Genomic DNA, 18,609 nt, shown 5'->3' with positions numbered 1-18,609 from the left:
GTGTCCATTTTCGCGAATTTGAACACATTTTGTGCTTAAAAAAAAGGAAAAATAACGCGAAAATATAATATTCTTGTGTATTAGGTTTAAAAATATATATGTGCAGGTATAAACGCGCACGTTTTTCAACATTGTATCCAAGAGAAAACTGTAATGCGTGTTATACATGGAGTAATTCCGAAGGCTAGATGAAACCACGTGTAAATGGATGTTATTCACGATTTTTCAGTCAATCGGAACTGTTTGCATGACAGAACAAAGTGGCGGGGTTCTTACAGGAGATCGAGTGCACACATCACCACACGAGAGCCTTAACATCAGCATTTGTTGTGCGAGAAACGTCTTGCGTTGCCGAGGGAAGTGGTGCGATTTTGACGGGGATCGAGCGCGCATCTGCTGTCACAAGGAAGCCGTAACATCGGCATTTGACGCGCGAGATACGTATGATGGAAAATAACTTCCTCAAAAATCGGTTCCAAAGTATCAAACTCTCACGAATAGGCGTATAGGCCATGCGACCTACATTTTAAAATATTAATTTAAAGGAACAATGAGTGTATAACTTTGGTTATACAGGGTGTTCCGTTCAAACCTGCCACATTTCGATTTATCATTGCTGAAAGGTTATGAAACACAATGGAATGCTAGTGGTACTAGACGAAAGAGAAACTCTAAAGAATTTTATTGCATGACCTCGAAGTTCACCGTTCTGTCACCATGCAGCGCCACAATCGCATAAAGCACAATGGCGACTCCGCAGCAGCGCGCACAATCTGTATTCTGGTATGCAGAGACCAAATCAATCATTACAGTGCAAGGAAATTACCGGAGAGCATATGGAGGTGAATCACCAGATGGGAAAACCATTAAGACATGGTGTGCGAAGTTTTTGGCGACTGGAAGTGTTAATAAACAATCCGGAGGTTCTCAGATTGGCTATTATTCGTGCTACAAACGGTGCACACATAGAGGTGTATTAGAGTTTAGTGCTTCATGCAATAAAATTCTTTGAGTTTCTCTTTCGTCTAGTAGCACTCGCATTCCATTATATTTCATAACCTTTCAGCAATGATGAATCGAAATGTGGGAGGTTTGAACGGAACACCCTGTATTTGGCAGAAAAATGCGCTAAAATAAAAATAACATGAAAGGTCCATACCTGCAGGATGATGCTAACAGTGCCAAAATGCAATAACGGTCGCAGTGCCAAAGAAAGTTTCTCTAGTTTGAAATTAATGAAACGTATTTAAAAACGAACATGTCTCCAGCAAGATACCACACCACACTCGTTACATTTTCAATGACGTTCAAATGATGATGTGACTGAAGGCTTTGCTGCACAAAAAATTGGAATCACTTTATTTGTGTGTTCTTCACCACACTTATAATAATTATCTGTCTTTATGTAAGACAAAATATCCACATTTAATATGGAAAGTTTTTCTTGTATGTCTGAATGCTGCACTGTAATGTAGGCCTACGTATGTGAAAGGGTAAATGTTTGAGTTTAATATTGAAGACGGTTAACGCCTGCGCTCACGAAAATTATAACATTATAATATTGTATACAAGGGCTCCGACTTGTCAAAATTATTGGGGGTGGGGGCACTGACCACTGAAATAAATTAATGAATGACTCCCTCCCTCCCTTTTTTAAGTTTTGGCCTCAGTATTCGGAATCTCGTAAAAGCCATGAATTCCTTAAAAATATTAAACTTTTCATGTACAGTTCGAATGCAAAATGTCAATTGTTTACGAATGGATATGTCACAGGTTTCGTCAACCATAATAGCAAAATATTCCCGACTTTTAATATCTGCTACCACGGAGCGCAAAACAGATCTCCCTAATGTATCAATGATCTCGTTCTGAATGTCATGTGAGAGCCATTTGTAGCTCGAACGTTCCATCCACTCTCCTAGTTCATGCACATCGTCTTTTGAAACTCTTTTTAGTAAAGATGTTAACAATATCATAATTATATACTTAGTATATAGTAATAAGTCATGTGTTTTGCCGTCTCTGGCCATAGCCCCCCAAAATTGATGGTTTAGCGGTCTCAGCCCCCCAAAGTTGATGGTCTAGAACATTTCAAATGTGTATTTAAAGTTAAGTTCATGTTGCACAATTCAGAGTAAACTTTACAAGAGAAGCAAAATAATAGATTAGATCCTCTTAAGGCGAGGAGATACAGTTACGCACCAATTGTACATTTATTTCAGTATCGCCCGAATGGGCACTGCTACTAAAACAAACCCTGGGTGTATCCAAGAGTATGAATTTCTCTCCATGTTGCAAGTGCAAACATTTTGTTATGTTGACTATTAAGCTGGACACGATGTTTGAAAAATATAATGAATAATAATTTTCGGAATCCCATGTATTCCTTATGGGGAATCAACTTCAACATCAAGCTACGGCTAATCAAATGGAAGTTTCGACTTTTCCGCAAGTCAAATGCATCTTCAAACTTCCCTTTTCCCGTTGACATATCTTTCTATTCCATCGGAACTTTTATATTCACAAGAGAACGAATCAAATCATACTCCCATATGATCAATGCTTTTATCCTTGCCTCCTGGCAGTGTTGCCAAACCCGATGGGCATAAAAGAACGAAATTTCACTGACTCTCATGGAGCTAGATTTACGATGGCTGGATAAAGTGCCTTCTAGGGTAATGTTAGTTGTCAAAGGGGTGGGGCACTGCTATTATCGTTAACTCTAAATTGATGACAATTTATTCTTAGTTTTCAACATCTAGATCCGGCGGCATCGCCCATCTCAATAATCCACCGATGGTGGTATGAAATCGAAAGTAAAGAATTCCCTGACGACAATATTATGTCAATTTCACGTCTAACATTGTGCTATAAAGAAGTAGCTGGGGAGATAAGAGAGAGTGGGGCGACGCAGCCAATATAACAATATCACGTCACGTGCAAAATGTATAATTATGACGAAAGGTGGTCTATGTGGGTCGGAACCAGAGATGGCATCATAGTGGGGCACGGGGGGTGGGCGTCCCAGTTCACAGCCGAACGAGTGCACGAAAGATTGATTGATTTAGTTTATTTTACTTCGCGTTTTGTGCCTCTTGGCTAATTTGTGAAGATGGGGATGAGTGATGAAATTGATGAATGGACATTCGCAAACAACCAAGCCCGAGCGGGATTCGAACCCGGGACCCTTGGCGTCGCAGCGCGATGTGCCAACCACTCGGCGACAGGATCCGGCTATAGTGCACGAAAGAGCCAGATCTGGCTCCAAGAGAGCTGAGTTGGCACACTGCCATGGACGGAAGGGCTTGGGAAGACTTCCGTGGAAATTGTATCGCATGCCCTTGCAAAATTATTTGGGGGGCTCTGCCACCACGTCGTTAACATTGGGGGGGGGCCTCGAGCCCCCAAGCCTCATGGAGTCGGCGCCGCCTATGATTGTATATATAACAGTAACTACTAACAATGTAGAAATATTTATTGAGGACAATTGTTTGCTTTGATGTCCTCAGCATGCTATCGAATTTTGTCACTGTGTGTGTGTGCAATACGTACGTAATATGTTGATTTAGCAGAATGCAGAATTTTTCGAGAAATTGAAGTTGTCTATATTTTTTACATTAAAAAAAGCCTCGCGTTTGATAACGGCGGTAGTATCCATCAGTACAAAGGAAACTATAATTAACAAAACCGTGTAACGACAGAAGAAACCATAAAATATAATTTAGCTTCCATTCAATACAGGTCTGGGCAGGGACAGGGTTTGGTAAAGAATAAACAGCTAAGGTGGTTGACTTGCAAGCAAACTTTATTGGCGAAAATAATGCCCGTTAGAATCTTGAATTACATGTACAGTAAACCCTCGTTAACACAAACTCGCTTAAGACGAACACTCGGTTAACATGAACAAAATGTTGGTCCCGGCAGGGATGTATTATATCTTATAGAAAGTTTTATCGGTTAACGCGAATTTCGGTTACCACGAATTACGAACTGTTTTTTAGTCCATTGCGTCATTATATATCTCATTTAACACGAACTTTCTAAGTTTTTCAATTTTTTTTTTCCTGTTGTTCCTCTGTCGTTCCTCTGCTAGGTATGTAAGAAATCGCTCAACAATCTCTATCATCTTGTCAACAATCAACTTATACAGTATTGTAAGCAACAGATTCAGATCAACAATGTATTCAAATGTGTTTCTCTATTCTTTAAAACATAGCCAGTACGAGTAACATCAAGATTAAAACATGGGTGCAATTGCTCGACAATCGCGATCAACGCGTCAACAATGAGCTTATACGTATTTAACCTACAAATTCAGTTTTGTGTTCAGATCTATTCTTTAAAACGTAGCCAGTACGAGCTTGATCCGAATTGACCGCTAGTTTTACGGAAGCTATGAGTACAGTTGGCCGTGAAGTTACCAGACATTTGCGTTCCCGTCTAGGACAGCGCAATATACAGGAATTTTTCACCAGAAAATGATCTATGAGTACTTTCTTTAAAAGTTAATTACTGTAGTACTGTAGTAGTGTTTTCTATGATGACATACATAATACGTATTGTAAATGGTTAATGTGTAGAAAGAACTGTATTGCAACAATAAAATTTGAGTCCCCGGTTAGCACGAATTTTTTTAAACACGATTTTTCGGTCCCTTGGGATTCGTGTTAGCGAGGATTTACTGTAATAAACATATTCCTCACAGGAGGGACACTCAGAAAGAACACAGGTCGTGATTCGAACCCGGAACCCCTGGCGTCGTAGCGCACCGTCATAAACACTCCGCCACCACGGAAGTCGACCGATTAAGCGCAAACTTTACTGCGTAGTGGTACCGTCGTAGCCTCGTAATCAAGGGGTCCTGGGTTCGATACCCGGTGGAGGCACATAATGGTTCGGGTCCAACTTTAAATTCTACTAGTAGGGACGTGCAGATCTGACTTTCTGTACATAAAATTAAGCTCGAGCACTCAAACTCAAGGAAATTAATAACTCTAAGGTCTAAATCACCATCCCTGAGACCTTCTGTAAACAAACGGTCTCACCGATTCGATGTATCACTGCGCGTCAGCTGATCCATGACCGCAATCATCTGCTGTTACACTCATAGTTCGCCGCACCTATTCATTTTATATAAGAGCCTCTGAATGTGAGAACTTGCTCTCAAAACATCAGAGGAATATGCAGCCGCATACATTGTTACTCTCCCGGTCATTCTCTCTTTCATAATCCTTAAAACTGCAGACACTGACACACCACTGCACTGGGATACGAACTTAACCACTTCATTTACTGGTTTCTCAGGATACTACTGACAGAACGTTACATAAATATTGAGTAGAATCTGTTTCTCACCCCTTTTCAAAGGCTGTCCTTGCTGGTGTTTTGAAAACAAGCTCGGAGAACACGGAGACTTTCCCGCACGCATAGAACTCGGCATGTTATTTTTCTAAGGCTAAGTCAGGCAATATTACTAAGTTGCACTACTTCTTTGCTGTTCACATGATTATTTTTAGAAAATAACCAATGTTATAAAATATCATTATGTACACAAATCTCTAAGCTCATTGAAAGTTATATTACTACAAAATGTTCACACTTATCTTGCCTTGTCATGTCACCAAGTTATTTTACGAAGTGCACTATATTTGGCGCAACAAAAATCGTTATTAGGATGCTTGTCAAAGTTTCCAACCGCAATAAATTTACGAACTTTTTGTCTTGTTTTGATCATCATCAATATATTTATTGGACTTACAGCAATGCATATGGCTGTTTATGCCCATTATATATTTTTTTTTACATAAGATACAATTTACATAAAATGTACAAACAAATTTCAAATACACTCCTATCTATATCAAACCTTAGAAATATACATTACCATGTTATATCATTTTGTCTAAAAAATGCAAGTAAAATATATTCAAAGAAAGAAGCAAAATTTATGGGAAATGATTACTGGTGCAAAGAGTTAACCATAAGGTGAAGCAATAAGTAAAAAAGAAAGAGCATTGGGTTTAAAGTGAGACGTCATTTGCGGCAGCGTATCCCATACTACAAATTTGCCATTGTTTTACCTTACGTAATGAATCCTGTAACAACGCTGGATTTTCGTGTGGATTATTTTACTTCTATGAGTTTGCAATGCTTTCTGCATGCAGGTGGTTTTGTTTACAGAAGTTGTCAGGGTTTGTGATTTGAACTATAGTATACTTAGGGAAAAGCCGGCCTCCGTGACGGAGTGGTTAGCGGAAAGGACAAGAGAGAAAGAGGAGAGAAGAAGGAAGAAGAATGAAGGAAAAAGAGCGTGAGATAAAGAGTCCAACCACATTCCAGATGATAGAAAATGTTTAGCTAAATCGCCTGTCAGGTGAAAGTACAGTTGACTAGGGAAGGCTACCTGCTGGAATGTTCCAGCAAACAACTTTCTAATAGTCTGGAGGGGAGTAATGTTTGTGTATATATATCGTCCTGTTTTGTACCTTGTTACATTTGTACTTGGTGCAGAGTATGAAGAAGACCTTGCTAGAAGGTTGAAACGTTACGTTTAGTTTGTTTTATAATAAAATAAATTTCTGCCTTGGTCAGCATATTGAGTTTTTCATGAGAGTTCTTCGCGAGTGTCCCTTCATCAGTTTCATCCTATCATCACTCATCCTCATCTTCTCGATTGGCCACACAATGGCAGAAAAGCGATATAAAACAAAACAAATCAATCAATGGCTAAGGAAAGAAGCGCTTAGCCCAATCATGTGGAAAAAAACTCACTGGATACATGAAAAGGTGAAAAAATACGAAACTGACTAAACGGAAAGAAACAGCTGTTACTTGCCGAACAAAGTAACTTCAAGAACTCATCACTTTTCAACAGCAACTCTCCATCACCCATCACTCACTTCACCATGTGAAGGTCTGTTAGAGACAGCTCTTCTATTGTCACGTGCGCGGGATTGTCGTTATGTATACAGTATTTCTCTGAGATATCGTCCGTACATAAACTAATCATATTTCACTGAGATATCGTCGGTAGATAAATTAATCAATCTTTCATATAACAGCTCCTTCCTTTTCTACAAGATATCGAAGTGAAAGGCTTCCAAAGTCTTTTAAACCTGGCAGAAGTATCTCAATAAAGACACCACCCTTGTTTCTGTTAGTATTATGGACGTTAGTGCGCCCTGGGCCGTCATCTATTTATATCTCGGGGGTATTTCATGTGAAGTGCCCCTGAAGAAGAGCCGCTAAAAGAATATGTACCCAAAAGAAAGACAATATTTAAAACAAAGATTAGTGGAAGTAGAGGAACTAGATAAAAAAAATGAGAGAAGAAAATTCTATCAAGCCATGTTCAGTCTTACAAAAGAATATAAACCAGATATTGAAGGATGTAAAGATAAAAATAGAGAAATGCTGTATGAAGAAAGTCAGATCAGAAAACGGTGGGCAGAAAAATTCAAAGAAAAACTGTCAAGAAGAGAAAATGGAATAGAAGCTGGAAATACAGAACGGGAAACAGAAGAAGAGGAAGAAGAAACAATAGAACCTCGAACGTTAGATGAAGTAACAAAAGCAATCAGGAGATTGAAAAATAACAAAGCACCAGGAAGTGATAATATGGTAGCCGAAATGATTAAATATGGAGGCATACAACTATACCAGAAAATACACGAGCTGATTAGTAAAATATGGAGAAAGGAGGAACTACCGGACGAATGGAGACAAGGAATTATATGTGCCATTTATAAGAAAGGAGACAAATACAATTGTAGCAATTATAGAGGAATAACATTGTTAAATGTTGGATATAAAATATTCTCGAGCATATTAAATAAAAGGATACAGGAAATAATTGAACCCATCCTTGGAGAGTATCAAGCAGGGTTCCGGGAAAATAAGAGCACCATAGACCAAATATTTGTAATTAGACAAATATTAGAGAAACATTATGAACATGGGAGCGAACTACATATGCTATTTGTAGATTTTAAACAGGCCTTTGATAGTGTACAAAGAGAAGAACTAATTAAAGCAATGGAAAGAATTGGTATACCCAAAAAATTAAGACAACTTGTACAGATGACTCTGATGGACACCTCAGCAAGAGTAAAAGTAAAAGGACAACTCAGTGAAGAGTTTACATTTGACAAAGGTGTAAAACAAGGGGACGGATTGTCGACTACACTATTTAATATAGCATTGAATGATGCCATAAAACAGATTGACCAAAGAGGTACCATCTTTAATAAAAGCTCACAAATCTGCGCTTATGCAGATGATATAGCAATCATTGCAAGATCTATGAATAAGCTAATACAAGTATTTAACGACATGGAGAACTATACTAAGGAAATGGGACTAGAAGTAAACATAAATAAAACAAAATATATGAAAATAGCACGAAAACCAGAAAGAAGAAAAGAAATAGAGATAGGTAATAAGAAGTTCGAGGTAGTACATGAATTCAAATACCTGGGAAATCAAATAAATGAAATAAATAACATAGGAAGATGCGTGGAAGGAAGGATCAGAGCAGGAAATAGAGCATATTATGCAAATAGAAATCTGCTGAAAAGTAAGACAATAACAAGAACAACAAAAATGAAAATATACAATACATTAATCAGGCCAGTAGTAACATATGGAGCCGAAACATGGACGTTGACCAAAGACACAGAAAGAAGGCTAATGGTATTTGAAAGAGCAATATTAAGAATAACATTTGGACCAACTAGAGAAGAAACAGGATGGGGAATAAAATACAACCAGGAACTGGAGGAACTAATAAAATATAAAAATATAGTTCGCTTTATCAAAGCTAGAAGAATCAGCTGGATAGGACATGTATATCGCCTACCAAAAGATGCCATGCCGAGAAGAATAATAGAGAATAAGCTATATTCAACTAAAAGGAAAGGAAGACCTAGAAGCAGATGGAAGGAAGAAGTATGCACGGACCTAAACAAGATAGGAGTAACAAGACGGAAACAGAAATGGCAGGACAGACAGAAATGGAGGGACATAGTGGAGGAGGCCATGGCCCGACAGGAGCTGTAGCGCCGGTTGGTAAGGTAATCGTCGGTAGATAAATTAATCAATCTTTCATATAACAACTCCTTCCTTTTCTTCAAGATATCGAAGTGAAAGGCTTCCAAAGTCTTTTAAACCTGGCAGAAGTATCTCAATAAAGACACCACCCTTGTTTCTGTTAGTATTATGGACGTTAGTGCGCCCTGGGCCGTCATCTATTTATATCTCGGGGGTATTTCATATGAAGTGCCCCTGAACCAGGGTGCGAAATCATTGAAAACTGGTGGGGGGAGAAAGTTCTTAATCTTCAAACCATCCTCACAAACATATGTGTAAATTACATGATATACATGTATTATACCTAGGTATTATTACATAACATATCTTACTTAAACTAAAAATAAATTACTCAATTAAATATATATTATTATTATTAATTACATAAAGGAAATTAATTTGTCACTATTACACATAGGTTATCAGCTATTATAAAGCAGCTAACTAATCCCTTTACTGACTGGTTAAAGATGTAAATAAATTATGAAATAGTTGGAAGTGCTTTTATTATGTGTAAGTTATTGTTCAGTTTGAGCTTTGTTAATAAAAATCAATTAGATTTCATAGTTATAATTGTCTTGCATTCTTGTTTTACTTCTATTGTGCGTAAATTCAATACTCACAACTACACTAATTTGTGTTTTCGATATTATTCTTAATAAAGCATATTTGAAATTAAAAGTAATTGCTTATCTTTTGTTTGTTATAACAAGAACTCTCCCCCCCCGGATTTTTTTGGTGGGGGGATTTTTGAGGCCAAGATTGTTGGTGGGGGAAATCCCCCCCCCCAGGATTTCGCACCCTGCCGTGAACCTCAGTTTTTTAAAATTAAATGCAATGCTGTAACATTATGCTATCTTGTGAGTGGAAAATCTAAAATTGTCATTTGTCGTAAAAATTCAATTATTATACATAATTATGTTACCGTAGAAAGTAAGAGGCATTTTACATATTATTCGTTTATATTAACTTTTTGATTTACTTGTGTTTTGTAATGTTTCCCACCCGTGCTACCAAAAACAATTACTTTCGCCTTTAACCGTTACATTCGCCCCCTCAACTCCACTAGAATATTCAAAGGTCACCTTCTCTTCTTTTTCTTAAATAATTTATTCTTCATCTTTTGACAATTCCGTAACATACCCTTCGGTATGTGGGATCGAATTGGGTTAGTGTAGCTCACTCATCCTTCATCCTTGATTATGGAGCAACTCGCTATTCATGGTAAGCTTAATGGTAAGGTGCTAGAGCTAATAAACGTATACGTAAATGGCAAAACACAACACTTGAGTTTCATACACACTAAGATTGGATCTAAATGGTAAATGGAAAGGTACACATACCTGTCTCTGTCTGGAGGACTTCCCACGGTATTATGATCTTGACTACAGCAAGTCGAGAGTTAGATTTGCAACTCGCCCCAACGTTTCCTCCCTCAGTTGTAGTTCTGCCCCTCTCAATGTTCGCTCTATAACTGACCAATGACCTCTCTCCTCCCAGATATTTATTCTGATCGAGTTTACTAAACAAATGCCGAGTCAGTCCTGGTTTCACCTGCTTACGCCGTTGGTAACCAAGAAGAGCTTAGGTAATGTTTGACACTGCATTTCTGATTGTCAAGTTTCTGTCTGGAAAATGATATCTACTGTCTGGGATTTGTAGCTGTTTTCATCTAATGTATTTCCAATTTGAGGGTTATTACGATTCACAGAAATTAAAATAAATTTCTTAGCAAGTGAAGTGTCCCACCCGTGAGACAAAATTGTTCACAGCTACAAATCTGGGAAACTATTTTCAGGCTAGTTATGTTTATTCAACAGTGTTGTTACGTTCCCCGGTTTATTCTCAATGGATCTACTTACTTTTATTCCTCGACGGCGAGTCTGAGACTTATCAGCCTACTTTGAAGCCCTCAGGTTGTGGGAAATCAGATAAGGATATGTTTACGTAAACCTTACTAACTCTCGCACACAAAAAATATATTTAAATGTCAGTTAATGTTAATATATTACACTTGCACTCGCAATTAAACTCCTTATTACAAACAAAATTGTGTTCAGATCATAATTGTTCTTGACTACACAAATTAACACATTCACATTTCCAAAATTACTTCCATTATCCAGCAACATTCATAATATCTCTTACCTCACAACCCACAATCAAATGTTTTAAGGTTAGTCCATAACCATAACAGACTACCCAATTGAACAAAACAAATTACGTCATCATAGACAATTAACATATTAAACAATTAAAATGATACAATAAGTGGGTGCGTATCAGTGTTAAGTTTCATATTTCATTGCACAGAAAATGTAAGAGTTGCTTAAGTATCAGTAGAATAGTCACTTTAATATAAAAATTGAAGTACGTGTGTCCTACCAGTAACAATGGAATGCTCCCTCACTTTCATTCGTGCCAGTTTGATGGAATCATGTCCATTGTTGCCACCAGAGTTCAATAAAATCGATTACGCAATGACGTTAGAACGAAGGCTCTCGCAGCCCCTCAGGCAGTGCACAGGGAAACGAAGTGGTGGACACTTTGTCCCATCAACCATGATATGGAGGAGAAGGTGTCCACTTTTGGCTAATCGCAAAGATGAGGATGAGTGATGATATGATGAAGGGACACTCACAAAGACCACCAATACCCAGGCCGGGATTCGAACCTGGAACCTCGTAGCGCGATGAAGTAACCAATCCTCCACAGATGCCGGCTGTGTTGTTTTCCTCTTGTAATGTAAAGTTCCCCGTGTATATGGCCCACACATTCTAGATCTCGGCCATTTTGGAGGTGATGTGATCAGCGCCACGCTCCGATCTCCGTTACCCTCAAGGGGTGAGCCCCGGAGTAGCTTTATGCGGAGACAAGGCCTGTTGTTGCAATTTCAATATTAAAAAAATGGCCATTTAGTACCATAATACTATCATTAGGTGGGGACGAGTCGAGAATGTTTGCCTCCACCCGCATACTTTCAGGGGACGCGTAATGCCGTGGCACCTTCAAATATAAACAAAGACGTCAGTTTGTTCAGAATTTACCAGTTCCCCCCTTTATTTTCCTTTATGTACTTTTTTTATGTTACAATAAGTGTGAACATAATTATGTTATATATTTGAGTATCGAAACTTGTTCTGGTAGCCAGGACCGATTCTGTTCACAAAATTTTTCTTTTCAAGTAGCCTATATTATCTCTGTGGGTCATTCAGTACTGCATCTGAAACTTTGAGTAAATAAAATAAATAAATAAATCTTTCCCTGAAACAATTAATTCCCGTAATTGGAACGGAAGGTTCCCGCCAAATCTTTCTCCCGATCACCTCCAGAAATCAGAGAGGCACGCGGATGTTAGACGGACGGAATTCCCTCCCAGAGGAATGACTTTTCAAAGCTTCTCTCGTCGGGAGGTCAATGTTAAACGCGTGTTCACCGGACAGGCGCTGGGCACTGATACTTTTGTAGTCGCCGACAAGGGGATTCCGGCATTCTGTTGCCCTGGGCTACGATCTCACGCATCCCGTTCCCATTTTGGGTACGTGGATCCAGGACCGTGTCCACCAACGCCGTTCAAAAGTTTGCGTTTAGCTGCGTCGAACTAGTCAGTTCGCAAAGAAATAGATAGATAGATTTATTTTCTTTTTGTGCGAGCCATAGGCTGTACGCACTACATATTTTTGATTTTTCTACACTATTTTGTTACATTTAGTTTTCGTTTAAGCTGTCTCTTACTTTGTCCCCTATATACACATTCTTCCCCTCCCTCGGCAGTTCTTCTTCCAGTCTTTCTCCTCACTTCTCTTTTCCTGCACTATCACCAAAACACGCCTACATTTTGCTTTACACACACTTACACTATAAAGATGGCTCGTCTGGAGCATGATCACTCATTTCGCTGCCTTTTCTAATAGCTTTCCCCCGCCGTTCTCTTACTTCTCCCAGGTATTTCCCCACTTGCTGCCCCGCTTCCTTTATCTTTATTCTGTCGTCTACCACTTCTATCACCACCCTGCCTGTTAAGTTTTTCATCCATTTGTCCCTTAGGTCACGTGTAGAAGGGCAGTTCAGTAGGATATGCTTGTCCGTCTCCTCCCCCTCGCACAAAGGACATATCGTTTCCCCTGATTCGTTTATCTTTCTTAGTTGTTTCCATCCCCCTAGTCTGAACCATGCCAGCGCGCTTCTTTCATTTTTTCCCACAACCTGGATATATTTCGCTTTCCCCCATTCTCTTACTCTTAACTGTTCCCTGATTGAGGTCTTTGTTTGGCAGTCTGCTATTATTTCTTGTTTGTCTATGTCGAGTAACCTGTTTCTGATTTGATTTTCTGATGAGATGCCCCCCCTTCCTCCCTCTTCCCATACCCAACCCATTCCGCTATTATATAAGATATTTTTCACTTCCAGACCCCAGCTGGAAAAGTTTTCCTCCCTTGTCTGTATTTCCAAACATTGTCCCCTCAGCGTAGTTTGGCCCTCTTGTGATAATCGCATCCAATATTTAACAACCCTCATCCGTGCTTGTACCGTGTCTCTGTTCAGTCCCAATTCCTTAAGAATCCCACAGTTGGCCGTGCCTCTGCTTACGCCCATTACTCTCTTATAAAATTCTGTTTGTATACCAATTATTGTGTTGTCCCCCCTTAACCCCCACAGTTCTATTCCATAGTTTAATGTACCTAATACTATTGATGAATAGAGGTTTTGAATGACCGGGAAAGGCATTTGAGGTGCCTTGTTTATTGTCCTTATGACTTGTTCTATTGCAAATTTTGTTTTAGTTTTTCTTGCCCTTATGTGGTGTGTCCAACTTCCTGTCATGGAGAGTGATGCCCCCAGGTATGTGAAGTTTTTAACCCGCTCGATTAAATCCCCCCCGTACGTCCATGTCTCCTGTCTGCTAAATATGTAGCCATTTTTGAAAGCAATGATTTTTGTCTTTTTAATGTTTACCTTCATTTTATATTTGATGCACCCCTCATATATGCTGTCTATGCCCCTTTGAAGACCCTCTATTGTCTCGGACAAGATGACTATGTCGTCTGCATACATAAGGACTGGTATACTTTGCACTCCTATACATGGGATATAATCCTGATCCATTTTAATTTCATGCGCTACCCAATCTATGAACAGTGAAAATAGCACTGGTGATAGGATGCATCCTTGTTTCAGTCCCCTGAGCGAAGGCTGCAGTGCCGAGACTTGGTTTCCTTTGCATCTTACTCCGAATTCTACCCTCGCATATATTGCTTGCAGTGCTCTGATCATGCGCGCGGACATTCCCTTCTAGTTAGTACATCAAGTTTATACTTATTGCCTACAAACATTAAATAGTGAAATTATAAAATAACTAAGATTAAATAATGAAAATATACTAGTTGGCCCCCGTGGCGGACGCCATCGCGCTACGACGTCAGGGGTTCCGGGTTCGAATCCTGGCCTGGTCATGGATGCTTGCGAGTGTCAATTCATCAATTTCATCATATCATCACGCATCCTCATCTTCGCAAATTAGCCAGAAGTGGCACAAGAAGCGAAGTAAAAAATAAAGCAAGCAATCAATCAATGAAAATATAGGCTACTTGTTGCTTAATCGAGGGTTGTTTCTTTCCGCCGAACTTATTGAAAGGCAAGGATTGTATTGTGATCACAGGACTTTAATGACAGTACCAAAGAAGATTTAATGCGACTTATAATAATATGCGTAAAATATTATCAGAAACTTTACTTTTCGTCAACTGGATCTAACATTCTTTTTTGATTTTCAATAAATATTCATTCTTTAGCCATTTCGAATTAATTTCCTTGCCAGGGCAGTTGTTTTTTTACAAATTTTGCCGACCTTTACTGTACGTAAGCTAGATAATGAATACAGTCTTTTTACATATTCATGTAATAAAAATATAATATTAATTAATTCGAATATTTTAATTCATGCTATTTTAATTAATGTAATATAATTATAATTTAAACGTTATTATATTATTTTGAGACACTTAGTTCGGACCCCCCCCCCCCCAAAAAAAATATTTCTAGTCGGGTCGCGAAAAATGCAGCATGACGCTCGCACCACCTGAAAGTTATGCAAAATTCGAAGTTTGCATTGCTTTTGTATCACTATTATTTAAAAAAAACTGTATTCTGTGAATACACAACAGGAATTCTTATATTTTGATGTTTTCGAAAATTCCTATCCTTTCGAGAAACGCTAAGATATTACAAATTCCGTAAAAATATCTGCTTAGAATTCCTTCTAGAGCATACAAGTGAATATCTACAAGAACGTCGACAATGTGTCGTTGACCTATATGGAAAATCGTCGTGGAAAAACATTCCATGTGGTGTCCCTCAAGGCACTGTACTCGGCCCCCTCTTATTTGCTCTGTATATAAACGACCTCCCGACGGTGCTTAACGGCTGTATATATCATATCTATGCCGACGATTTTCAGTTATATTTCTCTTTCCCCCCGCAAGAAATACTGCATGCAATAGAAATTGTGAACAATGACCTTAAACAAATAAGTACTTGGTCTGCACACCATGGCTTACATCTAAACCCGACTAAAACCCAGTGTATTCTTGTAGGTTCCCCTAGAATTTTGAGCAAAATAGATAAATCTAGCCTCCCTAGACTCAACATAAATGACATTCATCTGCCCTTCTCCACTACTGTTAAGAATCTGGGTGTGATACTCAACCAACATCTCACCTGGGCAGAGCAAGTTAACTCTGTATCTAGAAGAGCTTTCGGTGCATTGCATTCACTCTATCGGCTCAAAAACTTCCTCCCTGAACGCATAAAAATTAAACTGGTCCAGTCTCTTGTATTTCCCATTGTTGACTATTGCGACATTGCTTTCTTGGATGTCAATCACGAGCAAGCTAAACGACTGCAGCGAATTCAAAATGCCTGCATTCGTTTCGTTTTCGATCTAAAATATTCAGAGCATTTGACATCGTACTTTGCGAAGGTCGAGTGGCTTAAATTAAGCGATAAACGTAATTTTCATAAGTTAATTTTACTGTACAAAATCCTTCAAATAAAAGACCCGCAATATCTCTATAACCGATTTCAACATCTTTCCGACTTTCACAGCCACAACACCAGATCGCGCGAAAGGTCTCTGCTGTCCATTCCACTCCACAAATCCAACTTTTATGCAAATTCTTTTACTGTTACCTCAGCAGGCCTTTGGAACAAGTTGCCACCTGAAATTCATGTCTCTTCCTCAATTGTGACGTTCAAAAAATTGTTAAAGTTACACATATTATACAATGAAAATTAAATGTTTGATTTCCCTATTAACATGGCGGGTGCAGAGAATGATAGAAGGACGTAAGGCACTAAAATGAATTAGAGTAATAGTTAAGATGAATTATCATCAAAGTATACCGTATTGGACTGTGTTTTAAGTATGTGTAATATTGAACTGTGCTTAAGTAAGTGTAGTGTTATGTATTTGCTTGTACGTGTGTAAGGGCAAAGATATGTATGTGTGTGTGTGAGTGTGTGTGTCCGTATCTATAGGTTAGATTACCTTTCTTATATGTAATTTCTCTTTGTATTTTTTATTTTTTTCTCTGTAATTTTTTATATATTTTTTCTTCCTTTTTTTTCCAAAATTTTAATTATTTCATATTCAATTTTTTTGTAAACATGGTCAAGTGGAAGAAAAGGCTCCACAGCCTTAACTTCGCCATGTAAAAGAAGACGAAATAAATAAATAATATTCTAGTAGTTTGCTTAGATATATATCGTGGAAAATAGACTTACATAGCTACGAAACTATTGCGGATAGATTACCAGTTGAATAGCCTATATCGAAGGATAAAATTTTCCATGTAAGGGATAGGTAGTCTTCTATAGAGTGTCTCAACCTTAAAAGTGAGTATGGAAGTAAATGGAGTACTTCCCTCTCTCTCTAATACATGAGTTTTCCCAATAGCTCTGTCCTTCTCTACGACCGCTGCGTTGCCAGATGTTACAAAATTTACAAAATGTAAAAGTCATAAATTTCAAACAGTGAAATCATTATTCTGTAGAGTTTTTTATGCTCTATTTACTGACAGCATTATATAACCTGTCATAAATTCATGTGATCTGAAATTTACATAATTATGCAAATTTTGCAAAACGCTTAATTTGTTTCTAGCAAATACTTCAAAAGCCATAAATATCAAACCGCTTGAACAACTTTGCCAGTTTATTTTTCTACGGGATCTATGGTTTTTGTAGATATGATATTCTTCGCCTGAATGAATTAATTTGCTTACGAAGAGAGTTTTATATATATATACATTGGATATTTTGTATAAATCTATAGTGGTTCGCATATCAAGGAATTCATGCTGGAACATCTTGTTACGTTTCAGCAGAGCCTTAATAATCAACTTTGCTCAGTGCAACAAAAGAAATACTAATCTGTAACTCAATGTTCTCGAGAGCATTTTGACAGATTTGAATAAATGCGCACCTTACGCCCAGGATTTGAAGAGAACTACGTTTCCAGTCTGGACCTTGGCCTCCAATACTAATCTTTCTAACATGGATTTCGTCCTCCGCTTCTATACCGCCTTTGTTCGTCATAGAATCCCTTCTCTACGGCATCTTCAAGAACCTTACATCCTGACCATTTTGAACATTCAGTTACTGCAGACTCGACGCGATCTAGCCGACATGAATCATGAAATCATCAATGGAAAATAAAGATCCGGATTTCCACTTTTAGAATTCAATTTCCGAGTGCCCTCTCGATCGACGCTCGACTGTTCCGCAACTCTACCACTACGCTTTATCTTATACAGCGCCTTCTGTTCCACAGGCTGCCCCAGTTCCATAATAAACTACCCGCAAACATGGACATTTTCTTCCCAGAAAGTACATTCCGATCGTCACTAAGAATGAATGTGTAGATCTTTTGTTTGGTTTCATTGTTTTCATGTTTGCATTTACCTGTCTTGTTTTTGTTAATTTTTTTTACAGTTTTCAGTGTAAAATGTCCATCACAAGTGCTGTATCTGAAGTTTGCAATAAATATCCTAACTTAACCGCCCCATATCCAAATTTTACCTCCCTCCATCCGAATTTTGCTGGCCTCACTCTCCAAAAGCTGAGACAAAATTAATAAAAAGACGCACTTACCTCCATATCTTGCCAAGCGTTTTGCTGAGCTCAGCGTTGTGCAGTTGAGGATACCTGTCGCCTATCTTCTTCCTGGCCGCCTGTGCCCACACCATGAAGGCGTTCATCGGCCTCTTTACGTGGCTCTTGCGTTTGTCTGCCTGCGTCCTGGTGGAGAAAGGAACAATAATATATTATGTATAAACTCTCGCAAGTTATTTTTTATGTGGTACAAAAACGTGCCAGTAAACTAGACATAGACGCTTCAAGATACAAACCACTATAGTGCAGGAGGCCTTAGAAAGATCGCTTCGCGAGCTTGCAGCAGGCGATAATATGGGGGTGTGTCTGCGAGAACCAATCAGATCCGCGAATGAGCGAGCCCGGTTGCCA

General features: G+C 38.6%; 1 protein-coding gene across 1 annotated transcript in view; it reads right to left on the bottom strand.

Moving 5' to 3' along the window:
• Positions 1 to 18,404, bottom strand: part of LOC145999159 (transcription factor SOX-9-like) — a gene marked incomplete at its 5' end in the record, with an annotated part of 68,868 nt that extends 50,464 nt beyond the window's left edge. Inside the window, one exon of the mRNA XM_083136092.1 lies at positions 18,238 to 18,404. Coding sequence (XP_082992218.1) covers positions 18,238 to 18,404 — 167 coding nt within the window. The remainder of the gene's footprint in view (positions 1 to 18,237) is intronic.
• Positions 18,405 to 18,609: the final 205 nt, after the last annotated feature.

This window comes from Lepisma saccharinum, chromosome 15, assembly GCF_977018435.1.
Source record: "Lepisma saccharinum chromosome 15, izLepSacc3.1, whole genome shotgun sequence".
Taxonomy (NCBI): domain Eukaryota; kingdom Metazoa; phylum Arthropoda; class Insecta; order Zygentoma; family Lepismatidae; genus Lepisma; species Lepisma saccharinum.
This window is presented reverse-complemented; position numbering and strand designations above follow the sequence as displayed.